Here is a 14,427-nt window from a genome sequence, read left to right as displayed (position 1 = left end):
CGCATGGTTGGGATGGTCTCTGTGCAGCCCAGGGTACTTTTGGGACATCACCTCTCAGCTACTGTGGCTGCCCTGACCTCACTGCAGCTCCCCTCAGCAGAGCCCAGCTCCCCCTAGGCTGCTGCTCAGCGGTGCGTAAGGCACAGAGGCTTGGCTGTGCTGTTGGCCTCTTTTGGGATCTTTCTTTTGGGGCTGGCAGCAACTTCGCATGCTGAATCCCAAAGGTACTTGTGATGGGTTAACCCTGGCTGGATGCCAGGTGCCCACCAGAGCTGTTCTATCACTCCCCCTCCTTCTCAACTGGACAGGGGAGAGAAAATATAACAAAGAGCTTGTGGGTCGAGATAAGGATAGGAGAGATCACTCACCAATTACCGTCACGGGCAAAACAGACTCAGTTTGGGGAAAAATTAACTTGATTTATTACAAATCAACCGGAGTAGGGTAATGAGAAATAAAACCAAATCTCAGAACACCTTCCCTCCACCCCTCCCTTCTTCCCGGGCACAACTTCACTCCCGGATTCTCTACCACCCCCCCAGCAGCACAGGGGGACGGGGATGGGGTTTACGGTCAGTTCATCACACGTTATTTTCTGCCGCTTCATCCTCCTCAGGGGGAGGACTCATCACACTCTTCCCCTGCTCCAGCGTGGGGTCCCACCCACGGGAGACAGTCCTCCACGAACTTCTCCAACGTGGGTCCTTCCCACGGGCTGCAGTTCTTCACGAACTGCTCCAGCATGGGTCCTTTCCACGGTGTGCAGTCCTTCAGGCACAGACTGCTCCAGCGTGAGCCCCCCACGGGGTCACAAGTCCTGCCAGAAAACCTGCTCCGTGGGCTCCTCTCTCCACAGATCCGCAGGTCCTGCCAGGAGCCTGCTCCAGCGCGGGGTTCCCACGGGGTCACAGCCTCCTTCGGGAACCCACCTGCTCCGGCGTGGGGTCCTCCACGGGCTGCAGGTGGATATCTGCTCCACCGTGGACCTCCATGGACTGCAGGGGGACAGCCTGCCTCACCATGGTCTTCACCACGGGCTGCAGGGGAATCTCTGCTCTGGCGCCTGGAGCATCTCCTCCCCCTCCTTCTTCACTGACCTTGGTGTCCGCAGGGTTGTTTCTCTTACATGTTCTCACTCCTCTCTCCGGCTGCCGAATACCGCCGTCCCGACTTTTTTTCCTTCTTAAAAATGTTATCACAGAGGCGTTACCACTATCGCTGATTGGCTCGGCCTTGGCCGGCGGCGGGTCTGTCTTAGAGCCGGCTGGTATGGGCTCTGTCGAACACAGGGGAAGCTTCCAGCAGCTTCTTACAGAAGCCACCCCTGTAACCCCACCCGCTACCAAAACCTTGCCACACAAAACCAATACAGTACTTTATCTCTCCCATACTCCTGCCGGGCTCACTTGGCTGATGGGGATGCCATGGGTCTGTGGCGAGTGGGCTGGGTGCCCCATGGGGGTGCAGGGGTCTTTGGGAGTGCCAAGACACCTCGCTGCCTCTTCCTCAGTGTCCTCCTGCAGCAGACATGAGCTGTGCTTCAAAATGTCCTGCAGGCTGGGACCGTGCAAGGGAGCAGTGGTGGCTGGTGGGGTTTTGCAAACAGTCACGTCCTAAGCAGAAGAGGCGTGCGTTGAAAGTGGGTAAGGGGAAAGGCCCCTGAAGAGCTGAGGCTGGGTGACCAAGAATGGTAAGGATGTGATTTTCCGCAGGGGAGTATACTAGCTCCCGATGTTTTGGGCAGGTCCCAGTTCATAAAGGAAGAGTTTCTCTGGGACTCAACTGACTGCACGCTGCCCAGATGCCTGCGTGCAGCTGATGAGGCAGGGGTGGTACAAAGAAGGACCTCTCCCTCTGCAAAAGGAAGCCATTTATTACAGAAAAGCAGAAAGCTGATACAATTGTACAAGAGTCACAGTGAAATAGCTTCTTTTTTTTTTTCTTTTTCTGGGCAAATACGACATTATTATGTCACTATTTATTAAGCTTTTTAAAAGCTAGTATTAGAGTAAGCAGTAATAGGAACTATGTTACTAGACAAACATTGGCAAAGCTCTGGCAACAGTTGGCATCTGTGACAAAGAAAAGACGTAATTATGTGGTAGATTCTCAACAGGTTTTTGCACAATCAGAGTCTGAAGAACTACTACTTATGTCAAATTTGACACGACAGTAAGAATCGGGCTGTCAACATGCACACTATATTGCAGCAGCTTGTTGACTTCAGTACTTCAATAGTCCCAGTCAGAATGAGGAAATCTTGGTGACCCACTGCAGTTTCTGAACAGCTTGAGTGGGTACAAATGTGAGCAGCTACCAAAAGAGAGGAGCACAAGGGAGAAGCCTCAAGTGAGGGACCTCAACAGGCTGGAGAAATGGGCTGCCAGGAACATCATGAAGTTCAACAAGGAAAATTGCAAAGTCCTGCCCCTGGGGAGGAACAACCCCAGGCACCAGTATATGCTGGGGGCTGACCAACTGGGAAGCAGCTCTGCAGAGAAGGCTGCTGAGGATGCTGGTGGACAACAAGTTGAACTTGAGCTAGCAATTGCCGCAAAAAGGACTGCTGATGTCCTGGGCCGCATTAGGAGGAGTGTCACCAGCAGGTCGAGGGAGGTGATCCTTCCCCTCTGCTCAGTATTGGTGAGGCCACACATGGAGCACTGTGCCTAGTTCTGGGCTCCCCAGCACAAGAGAGACATGGACATACTGGAGAGAGTACAACAGACAGCCATGAAGATGATTAAGGGACTGGAGCATCTCTCCCATGAGGAAAGGCTGAGAGAGCTGGGACTGCTCAGCCTGGAGAAGGGGAGGCTCAGGCGGGACCTCATCAATGTGTATCAATACCCAAAGGGAGGGTGCAAAGAGGATGGAGGCAGGCTCTTTCCAGTGGTTCCCAGTGCAGGCCCAGAGGCAATGGGTACAATCTGAAACACGGTAGGTTCCCTCAGAGCATCAGAAAGCAGTTTTTTACTGTGAGGGTGACAGAGTGCTGGCAGAGGCTGCCCAGGGAGGTTGTGGAATCTCCATGCCTGGAGATATTCAAAAGCTGTCTGGACATGGTCCTGGGCAGCCTAGGTGTCCCTGCTCGAGCAGGGGGTTGGATGACATGACCTCCAGAGGTCACTTCCAACCTCAAGCTTACTGTGATCCTGCGCTGCCTCCTTCTACAGGAAGCACATTCTTGCTACTCCTCATGCCAGCACTTGCACTTTGGCAGCTGCATGACAAGGTGGAGCTTACCTAAGCTAAAGACTAATTTGCCAAAAAAACCCCAAGTTTCCAACTCACTACGCTGTTGCACACCTGAGCTTGCTTACGAGACGTTTTTGGACTGTACTCCTGGGGACAGAACTGCCTCCGTGGGCAGAAACCTGCATTTAAGATGATTCAATGTGTCCGCAAAACCACAGCCCCATCTGCAGCAGAGGTGAAGACAGTCACCACCACTCCCAAAAGCAAGCTGTGGCTCTACCTTTTTGGATGAGAAAAGAGATGATTTGGCTGAAAATTCACAAAAATCTCCCCACCATTGAAAAAAAGCAGTGTTTTGACCATTTGCACCAGCACCAGCAGGGATGTAAACAGGAATGGCCCCTGTTGTGTTTCCAACCAGTGGTTCCACTCTGGTAGTGCTGAAACAACTCAGAATATGCAATCAGCTTAAACAGCAGAGGAATTGAAAGTACAAGTCTCCAAACTGTTCTATGATTTATCCAAGTACCTTGTAATTGTTGACTACCTTCTGCAATTGCCATTTTCAGCAATTTGTTCTCTCCAGGTGGTGATGTCCTTTAATTAAAATCAATTTTATGACATCCTACAGGCGTACACATGATGAAACATATATATATGAAACTGCCTAATTTTTTTTTTTGGCATAGACTACAGAAAGGGCATAAAAAAAAATCTTAAGGCTGCCCTATAATATCACTGAACAAAAAATGAGCAAAGCATTCTAGTGTCCATAGGCCCAGGTAAGAGTAAACCGTCATCTAAAGATGTCTCTCTTAAGAAGGTCTTTTCTCTGTGATACAGCAAATGGAGTTTGGTGTTGGTTCTGGATGCCACACAGAACAAAAGATTGAGAGATATCTCCTTTTGTGCAGGGACAGGGTGGATGCCAAACACAATTCTCCTTTCTAGGCCTGAGAAGCGTCGGATGCTGTCAAGAACAATGACATCTTCTAAAACGTTCTCCGCTAGCCCCAAGACCAACCTCACCCTGCATTTCCTTATTTGTCTTTTTAGCTCAGGTTCCAGTATCTGACTGAACACCCGGGCTGCATGCTGTGTACTGCACAGGATTGCGGTATCTTTGACAGGATAGCCTTGCTGGATGTAGCTGTTGCACTGCCTGGTCACGTACTCTGCCATTTCAAATATTCCCATATTTTTTTTTATTATGTAGTCACCTGACAAAGAATGGGCACACTCAGTCTGTTTAAACAACTCTTCCAGCACCTCATAGGGCATATCTGTGTTACGTTCTTGGAGGATTTCCTCCATGAGATTAAACATGACATTGTATATTTGCTTGGCATTACAGACCACTTTGGTCAACCATTCCTGAGGATATAGTTCTGAAAACTTAAGACCACAACTGTACGGGTGAGTAGACTGGAAGAAATCCAGGAAGACCCAGAAAATGCCACTTTTTTTCTTGACTAGCTCCTGGGCACATTGGTGCCAGTTTTCTTCAGGACGAAAATTCTGAGCTTCATCAACTACAATGTGTTTCACTTCTGGGAAGTCCCCATTTAAGAAGGCAACATGTGTCACAGACCGGCAGATGTCATTTATAAAAAAAAAAAGAAATCAAACCCCCCCAAAACCATATGGTAAATAAAAAGGAGATGCAAGCAGACAAATCTGTATTGACTGCCTCCATTTCTCAGTGAGTTCTTGCTTGGAGGGCTATTGCTGCTCACTGCCTAAAAATGCAAAGCTTCCTATCTCAGCTGCAGCATGCTCTACCATTTTCCCGGTAGAAACATTTATTCCAGTGGATTGGCTGTGCGCAGGCATTGCTGCACAGCCTGCGCAGCCCCCACCAGCTGGCCTTGGCTCTACCCTAGGAGGAGGCTCAGGCCCGCCCTTCCTCCATGGGGACCCCGTGGCAAGGCTCCCCAGGGGCGTCCCTCTGCCTTGCTCTCCCCAGCCCAGGGAAGGCAGCGTGGTGCCCGAGCTCCTGTGGGAAGGACGGGCACCCTTTTCTCCCCAGGATGAGCAGGGACTGGCAGCACTTCTGCCTGCCAGGGCCAGGACCTGCTGTTTGGGCAGTGCTGGGCCTGAGCTGGGCTGCGACGCCCTGATGCAAGGTGCCTTGTCCAGCATGGTGGCCTTGCTGACCTCTCCGTGCTGACACAAGTGGAAACACAGCGAGAACAGGACTGGGGAACTGCTCTGCCTGAAATCCTCTACCAAAAGGGCAGCAGTTTCTGTTCTCCTTGCCTAGATGGCCCAGGTCCAAGAGCCAGCTCCTAACACAGCTGCACAAGAGCTTGCATCAGGCCCAGCACAGGCAGTGTGGAGACAGAGAAAGGCAGGTGGGAAGGTTTGGTGTCAGCATCAGCTGTGATAGCCTGTGAAACTAAGGCCATCATCTTTTGAAAGTCTAACACCATCCAGCAATCACTGAACATGGGATTCTCCCTGCAGTCAGTGAACGCTGTATCTGGGCCAGAGCTCGGCTCAATAATACTTTCAATATTAACACCTTTATTGGGATGATTATTGTGTGTTTGTGTCAGCCAAAGTTATATATTTGGCAAACAGATATAAAATCAGCAGGGCTTGTGCTGTATGTACAGAAGATGGAATGAAAGAAAAAAGAGGAAATACACATTACTGCTTACCCCACAAACTTCTTCAAGGCTTGATTTTCACAAATGTAGAGTATCTCTTTTGTGGAACTGACGTGCGGAAAACAACTCCACACTCAGTGAGATTGTAAAGTAGGTATGTTCATTCAGCGCTGGGCCGCACGGGGGGTAGTCCCACCAAAGTCGTGCGCACCCGACTCGGCAGTTTGTCTCAAGTTTATACAGTCAAGTGTTACATATTCACAATACGCCTATACATATGCATAACCTATCCCCGCTTCATATTAAAATTAGCTCCGAGAGGTCATTTCCATAGTCTCCTCTCAACTGTGCTTGCGCAGTGCCTCTTTATGGTGGTCGTCTGGTGGTCACAGAGATGAAGATAGATGACTCCTCTTCGTCACCGCTAGTAACCTTTTTTCTTGCGCAGGCTCAGTGATTTCTTGGTATTCACCCAAGCCGCAAGACCGGTCTTAGCTGGCTCTTGGGGCCTGCTCCTGCTTCTTATCAGGAACTGTCTCTACCTCATTGGCTGGTCCTTGGGACCAGCTCTTCTTATCAAAGACTGTCTTTGCCTCAGCTAATTTCAACAATGTAAGCGCTAAACATCATCTCTCATCCCCCTTTATTATGTCTACTGAGACTCTTTTGACTCCCCTTGTCTCAGAACAGTGAAAAATGTTTCTCATTCTCTCAATGATCTTCAAAGCCACGATTGTTTTCCCTGTTCCAGGAAGACCAAGGACACACTGCTCCTTGGCTTTGTGCAGGTTCTTGGAGAGCAGCTCATCCTGTTTGAGAGTAAGAAGGTTGAAAATCTCACAGCCAAGATGGTCACTTAAGTAGGACTTAAAGCACAGCACAACAATCACAAGTGCATGCAGGAATGCGGGGATGTCCCTGGAGGTGGGGATGTAATTCTCTGGGTACAAGCTGCCATAACCACATGGGTTTTTTTGGTTCTCTTGCTGGAAAATGTCATCCTCTGCAACTTCCATGTGGTTCTCTGTGCCATTCAGGTGCAGTATTTGGGGAATCACACACACTTTTGAAGCATATCCCCCATCATTGACTAGTTTCTGCTTTAATGCATAAGCAGTTTCTCTTGAGTTTTCAGACTCAGCAGAAGAGGCGTCCTTGACTACGGTATACAATACTGGCTACGCATTTTCAGCTACTAAGAGAGCATCACACACAACATCCTGTTTTCTCCGCAATCCAATATCAACAGCCCAACTCCTTGAAAATATCAGTACCCCCTTGTTAAGTGAATGGATTTGTTTTTTCATTAAATCCTCTAATCCAGGATACTCTGAGAATAGGGCGGTGCAGATGGTTTCTGGCTTCCATTTGATTTCACTAGTGAAACGGGGAGCCAAAGGAACCTTAGTAGATATAGTAGATATATGGATGTAGATAAGAACTGTTTAATAATTATCTAGCTTATAATGAAGTTAAAGAAATTTCAATAGAGGTAGACATGGCCCAAGAGGATGAGAAGTGGTGCTTAACGTTTGCATTGTTGGCCCAAGAGGATGAGAAGTGATGCTTAATGTTTGCATTGTTGAGGCTGGCTGGGGCAGGAGATAGTCCCTGATAAGAAGCTGCAGCCGACCCCAAAAACCAGCCAAGACCGGCCTTGTGACTTTTGGAACTAATTTTAATATGAAGCGGGGATAGATCATGCCTATGTATAGGCATATTTCAAAACTCCATGTATATGTAACACTTGACTGTATAAATTTGAAGCGAACTGCCGAGTCAGGCGCGCACGACTTTGGTGGGACTACCCCCCGTGCTGCCCAGCGCTGAATAAACACACCTACTTTACAATCATCTCACTGATTGTGGAGTCTGTTTCCGCACGTCACTAGAACCCACTAGAAAAAAGAAAAAATGAGAAAAACAAAATACAGCAAATAATTTACTCAACACTCCAGTTACTGGAGGAATATATTATACCATGAGGTCATCAAAGTAAATGATTTAGTGTGAATAAAAACTTCAGCATTCCCATGATACCTGGTGGTAAATCTGTAAGGATTTTTTAAATGAATAAAAGAGATATAAACTCCATGCTTCAGGCATGCCTGACTTCTAAATGGAATAAGAAAAAGTCTCTTTGGAGGGATCTGCCTCCTTTCTATCTCCCTTCTCATTATTTAGGTAGGTATTCCTCTGACCTCTGATATTGCTGCCACAGTGAGAGACCGGTGGTGGAACCAGATGGAGCAGCCCACTTGCAGCATGTCCTACACTCCTGACTGGTTAAACACAATGCATATAACAAGGAAAAAGGCACCTAGGAGCATCATCAGTCTCCTGATGTATAGATACACATTCCTATTAAACAGAGGGGAATACATGAAGATACTTCTCATCCCAACGCTAAACTTGGTGTTCCTCCAAAATAACAAGTAACAGTGATTTTAAAAAATACTAACACAAATCATCTCTTAACTTTACAGGTTAAAATTACAGCTATGCACATTCATAACACACAGACAAACCTCAAGGGCAAGCATACATTTACACTGACTGTGTCACAGCCTTCCATTTAAAAAACACATTCTCATCAAGAAACAGCAAATTAATATCCTTGTACCAAAACACTATTAACCAATCAGGAAATCAATCATCTGAGAGTAATCCTGAAAACAGATGTGAAAAGATACCAAAATTACAAAAATCAATTAGAAAAATTAGCAATTAATACATACATCCATAGGTCAGAATTTGGGAAAAAAAATAATCCATGGACTATGTTTAATGAGAAAGTATCTGTTTGCTACTGATTGGAGCGGTTCTGATACTGCACAAGCACCTGGAATGCCACATCTCTCCCATGTGTCTCAGAGCTTGACCTAAAGCCACAGCCCTGCTCTGCAGGAACATTATAGGATTTACATTGCCCTTGGCTACTTCTATTCCCTTGTCTTTCAGGGCTTGGTATGTGGGAGTATCTGTTGCTCAGCAACCACCGCTGCTTTTATAGCCGAAGTGTTTCTGAAATAATCAGTCTTCACCTAAAAATTAAAAGCACAACAAGGTTCTCCACCCCTGCGTGGTAAGGGCTAAGCTTTACTTTCCCTTGTGTGTCCCAGCCTGAAGTTCCCCTGTAGCAGTGAGTAGGGCAGCAGAATTAACTTATTGGGTGAGATAAATGTCTAAGCTGATCAGACACCTGACACGCAAATACTTGGTGCTTAGCCCTGCAGACCAGCAATACAGCACTGCTAGTACCAAGCTATAGGGAGTGTACTGAGTTTGCAAGGCCTCAGGTCTGGGGCTTGTCTGGTTGCTTTGTCTGAATTTTTGTTGACCTGTTTGGAGCTTTGTTTTTACTTGTTTGCCTGTAATAGCATTTTTTCTGATAACCAGGTGGCTGTGGATAACAGCCATCAATTTATACAGGTCTTCTGCACAGGATGAAATCCTTCTGCCTATAACATGATGATGCAGAGTGCAGAAATACAGGTCTGGTAGGACAGCAGAGGTCTTGAGATGTGGGATACAGGATGCAGGGCTGAATTCAGGTGTGGGGCAGTGAGAGACAGAGCACAGGAGATCCCAAGGCCAGAAACAGCTCTCAGATGGTCAGATAAAGAAATGCAGCTCCAGAGCTGAGCAAAACTGGTTTTAAGGGTAACAGAGAACAAGCATCTAACTTCTGTGAAACACGCCATGTTTACTAAACTCCAATGAAGCAGTGAACTTGCAGACCAGTGAAGAAAGAACAAGGTGTAAAACTGCATTAGCAAACCTACAGCATGTGACCCCAAGTGGATCCAGAAGTAGGAGACAGAAACCATCAGCATCAACTACGTACTCCTGATGAAAGAACCGGGGATGCTGACAACTCACCCTAACAACCCCTAGCAGACTGGAGCCATCAACAGCAGGATCCTGAGTGACGGTGGAAGGCTGAGTGTAACGCCAGGAACAGTGGTGGATACTAGGAAATGTGCAGGTAACTTTATTATTATTATTATTACTTTTTTCACAGTGGTATTCATTTATTGTCTTTTTCTTTCTTTATCTGTAATAACTAGACCTTGACTAATGATAATTCTTTGATTAGACTACTTAGATTTCAGTTATGCTAGAAATAAATTATTCTCTCTCTTTTTTGTCCTTAACAAGACTTTTGAGCATAACAGAGGGAAGACAGTGCTCAAATCCCTGGGACACTAGGTATATTCTCAGCAGTTGTGTGCATTAGGGATTATACTTGGTGACAAAAACGGGAGAAGAGATCAAAACACCTGAAAAATCAGAGAAATCAACATTCTTGGAGCAGCTGCATCTTTTAAATATCCTAACAGTTGTTTGCCTAAAATCTTGTATTTATATCACGTTACCTTCCTAGAAGTTCTGTCAAATACAATCTTAAATTCAAAAAAATATCCAGAAAAAATGGCTTACCTGGGTAGAGGCATTCTCAGAGTTCAGATGCACACTGGAGACCTGCTTTTGAATAAACTGGCTTGATAAGAGGAGGACCATTTGCCAAGCTGAGCTCATTCTCAAATCTATCAGCCAGATCTGAAAGATCTTAGGAGAAGAAAGAAGTATGTTATACCCATCAAAATCCTTCCATATGAACTTTTAAAACCCAGCACTAAAAAGTAAGTAAAATGATCAATTTAAAACCTCCCCTTTCAATCCTACTCAAGAAAATGCTACCTACGTAGTTAAGAATGGCAGTATTCTGTCAAACCAACAGGATCTTGATTTGCTATAGAAGAGGGAGGGCTCACAGCATAGATGGCTTTACAGTTCAAAGGCTAGATCTAGACCCCATGTGGGATGAGTTTGTTGGGACCCCGGTGCACAGGTGAAAGACACCTGACATGCCAATTCAGCACACCAGCATGCTACAGGAACCACCTACGTGTACCACGAGTCACTTCAGTAGATGCACATCTCCAAAAGCCCTTGCTGTTGTTCCCCTGCTATCAACATCAGCCTCTCTGTCTTTTGTGTGACTGTGTCCTTTGAAGAGACCAGACATTCCAGCTCTAAGTGCAGACCAGGGCCACAGGAGAGGTTTCACACAAGGCCAGAGCCACCAGGCATGCCGGGGTTCCGCTGGTCCAGGAGGTCCCCTTCGACTAGTATATGCCTTGCTCATGCGGTCACTGCCATGGGTACACACTGGAGGGAAATCTGTGTTACAGGGAACCTGTAGGAAAGGAGGGTTAGTTTCACCTTAAGAGTGAAAAACTCTTATTCAAATCTGTGGTGAGAATAAACTCTCTAGGACTCTCTCGGACATGTCTTGTGGGGTGATGGAACAAAATGCAGGACATAGCTTTTTTAGGGGAAGGATTTCACAATGAAGCGGGACAACGTGCCTTAAAACAAGCAAAGCCTTGCACCCCTGCTCCTTTAAAACAGCCTTTAACAATGACGGAGCCACACCAGGTGTGCAAAGTGACATTTCAGTAGATATCTGAAATGTGTGTGAGCCTCAGAAAGGGGAAGTGGTTAGCAGCCTGATGAATACTGAGCATTGCTTGCTGAGCTGCAGATTTGAAAGGATTTTCCTCAACCTCAGGCTGATCTCTGAAGAGACGACTGACCAGGTTTTAGTAGCTACCCTAGTGTGGCTGACTTCATTACAGATGTTATTAGTACTTGATAAGGGGAAGGAGAGGAAAAGTTGCAGGTCAGTTTGACACCACCATTACAGCTAAAATGATTATTTTACTTTAGTGCTGGCATACAACTTGTGCCAGGATGCTGGATCTACGCAGATGAAACCAGGGCATGGAGGTTAAACGTTGCTAGTGCATCAAGCGCTGCAGATTTCACTCCATGGGGATCAGTACCAGTAAGGCCTTTTTTATTTTTCAAAATAAACCCCTTTTAGGCACTTAAAGGGGCCAGATTTCCACCAGGCCACCACTCCCTCCTAAGCATCTTAACAGACAAAGCCAGCTTCAAAAGTTTTCTGCAATTCTCATTAAGAGTAATAGAAGCTCCTGGGCGATTTTGAATGTTTCCACTTCATTTAGGGGCATATGGGATCCCTTGGAAGGCTTATTCTAGTTGGGAGTGCTTCAAAAAGTCCTCCTGAACCAGTTCAGAGAGTAATGATTCACAGAACGGTTTGCCGTTGGAGGCCAGTTACCATACCGTCAGTACGTACCATACCATACCCCAGTACCTGTGACTGTGCCATGAGCCAAAGGCCCTTTCTAGGTTTGGTGAGAACACAGGGCAAAAGAAGTTGGTCTTTCCTCCTCAAAGCTTACAAACCAAGGCAGAAATTAAGTTGGTGCTAAGGTAAATGCAGATATTTACCTGGGTCTGCAGCTGTCACTAGCTCCGTCCATTTCCTGACACTCAGTGTTTCAATCATGTCACCTGTCACCATCCAGGATTCAGGGTTATCATAGAAAACAGCACAGCAAAATGGTTCAACTCGCACAGCACATACATAGCCCTGCAAGCCTTCTGCTTTGTCATAAACGCTCAGGACGTAAGTCTTAAAATGCATGCCAGCCTGAGAGCCGGAGAAGTGATGGATGGCATTAAGCCCATGGTATCAGCTACTGTTTTTTCTGAAGCTTCTTTCCCCACTTTGCCATGGCTTCCAATGACTTTACTGCTGTCATCCACTCCAAAAAAAACCCAACCACCCTGAGTGTTTGCAAAGGCAGAGACACAATTTGGAAGGGTTTTTCTGATGTATTCCAAGATATTCTCTGTAGAGAAGTTCTTAAATTCAATGTGTGTTGTCTCTGTGAAATCCAGGACCTCCCCAACAATCAGTTTGTCTCTCTTTAAAAACCTGGCAGTGGCATCTTGGATGTTGCGCTTCTCGGTGTTCAGAGGGGTCTCCTTTGCTTCCCCATCAAAATTCAGCAGAGCTTTCTCAGTGCTTGGCCCATTCTCATCATGGCACTTGGCACAGCTTTCCTTCCTCCTCAGAAATCCAGCAGTGTCGCTTTAAGTCATAGGGACAACCAAAGTGAAAGACCTATGGGACAAACCAGTGCTCAGGCTACAGATACACGACTTTGTGGCTGCACTTCTCTGCTCTGGACCTCCACAGTTCCATGTTTTAACAAAAAGCAGCAAGTGACTCTGCTGCTGCATCCACGTGAAGTATTCGCTGGTCTCGGTGCTGCCCATGCACCCCCTGAGGCTCTGCTCAATGTCCAGACCAATGCCGTGCTCCTGAAAGCAGTAGTTCTTGTCTTCGCTCTCCATCCTCACTACTCCTCCTCCTGAATTCAGCAATGCGCACACTGCTATAGAAAGCTCCTTTCATTGCCTTTTCTGATTGTGAGAGGTCTTCTTTCTGGATCTCTCTCCTAAAACTATTTTCCCAATATCTACCACCACATCGGGATAGTTCCTTTTCAAGTTAATCAGCAGCTGCCCTTCTTGTCTGGCCATCCTGCTCCTGAAATGATAAATTATTAAAAACACCTCACGATTGATTATACACGGCAGTGTGACAAAGGAAACCATACGCCTTTGGCTTAGGCTTACACGCTAGATTTAATAAACTGGAAAATAAAAATCATTACTTGCAACACACAAGCAAATCAAAGACAGGCTATTGCAAAGACACCTACAGACGTCATGTTAAGTAAGCTAATTTATTGGGCTCTTTTGCATATCGGGCTCCAACAGTTACCCTGAAGCTACGTACAAGCCATACCCCAGATATCTCGGGCAGGCAGCCGCGGGCCGTTTACGGGAGCAGTTCCGACCGACCCCCCATCGCGGGGACGACGCCGCCCTGGGTCCCCCCCGCCCGAGGGGGCCGGCAGAGCCGAGGAGCCCTCCGGGGCGGGCGGGGACCGGCTGCCCGCCCCACCCCCCCCGCCCCGCAGGGCTGCAGAGTGGAGCAGGCGCCCGCCCGGGAACTGCGCGGCCGGGCCGGGGGGTGCCCCGCTCGACAGGGCCGTCGCAAATGGCGGCGGGGCTGTCCCACCCTCCTCTGCCCGCGCCGGGCTGGTCCCGCCGCCGGCAACCGGCCCCGGCAGCGGCCCCGCCGCCCGCTGCCGCCGGCTCGGCTGGGCCCGGGGCTCGGTGCCGCGCTCCGCCTCCCCCCGCCCGTTCCCGGACAGCGCTGGGCACCGGCCGAGGGGACGGCGGGCCCGGGACGGGCGGGGCAGTGAGGGGCTGTGGAGAACGGGCCCGGGCCTGCCTTCCCAGGGGGGACGCGGGCGCGGGGCCGGGGGAGCGGGGAATGGCGAGTCCCGGCGCCGCGCGGATCTTCCCGCTGCTAACCTCCCGCCAGCGGCCCGGCCCCGCCCCGCAGACACCGGGCGCTGTATTTCAAATAGTTTTAATTTTAAAAATATTCTATTCAGTGCTAAAATAACTTTCCACTTCCGCGCGCGGCCGCACCTTCGGCTTCGCCAGGCTCGATCACAGACTCGGCGGGACATGCAGTGGCGATGGGGGAGGCCGGGGGCTGGCGGCAGGAGCACGGGGCGGAGGGGGGGGGGGGGGTGGCTGCCTGGGAGGGGGAAGGAGGTGTGGGGGGCGGGGGGAGCCGGCATCCTGCCGCATCCTTCCCCGTCCCGGTGACGGGGGTGGGGGGGGGTACCTCGGCCGGGCGCAGGGGTTCCCC

General features: G+C 48.4%; 1 protein-coding gene across 1 annotated transcript; it reads right to left on the bottom strand.

The window, feature by feature from the left end:
• Nucleotides 1-2,582: 2,582 nt before the first annotated feature.
• LOC128149189 (schlafen family member 11-like) lies at nucleotides 2,583-13,619 on the bottom strand. The gene is given in 5 exon segments (XM_052804078.1): nucleotides 2,583-4,805; nucleotides 6,499-7,187; nucleotides 10,274-10,382; nucleotides 12,138-12,374; nucleotides 12,377-13,619. Coding segments are annotated over 5 exon segments (2,769 nt in total). The 5' UTR covers nucleotides 13,239-13,619; the 3' UTR covers nucleotides 2,583-3,933.
• Nucleotides 13,620-14,427: the final 808 nt, after the last annotated feature.

Source organism: Harpia harpyja, chromosome 12 (genome assembly GCF_026419915.1).
Source record: "Harpia harpyja isolate bHarHar1 chromosome 12, bHarHar1 primary haplotype, whole genome shotgun sequence".
Lineage (NCBI taxonomy): Eukaryota > Metazoa > Chordata > Aves > Accipitriformes > Accipitridae > Harpia > Harpia harpyja.
This window is presented reverse-complemented; position numbering and strand designations above follow the sequence as displayed.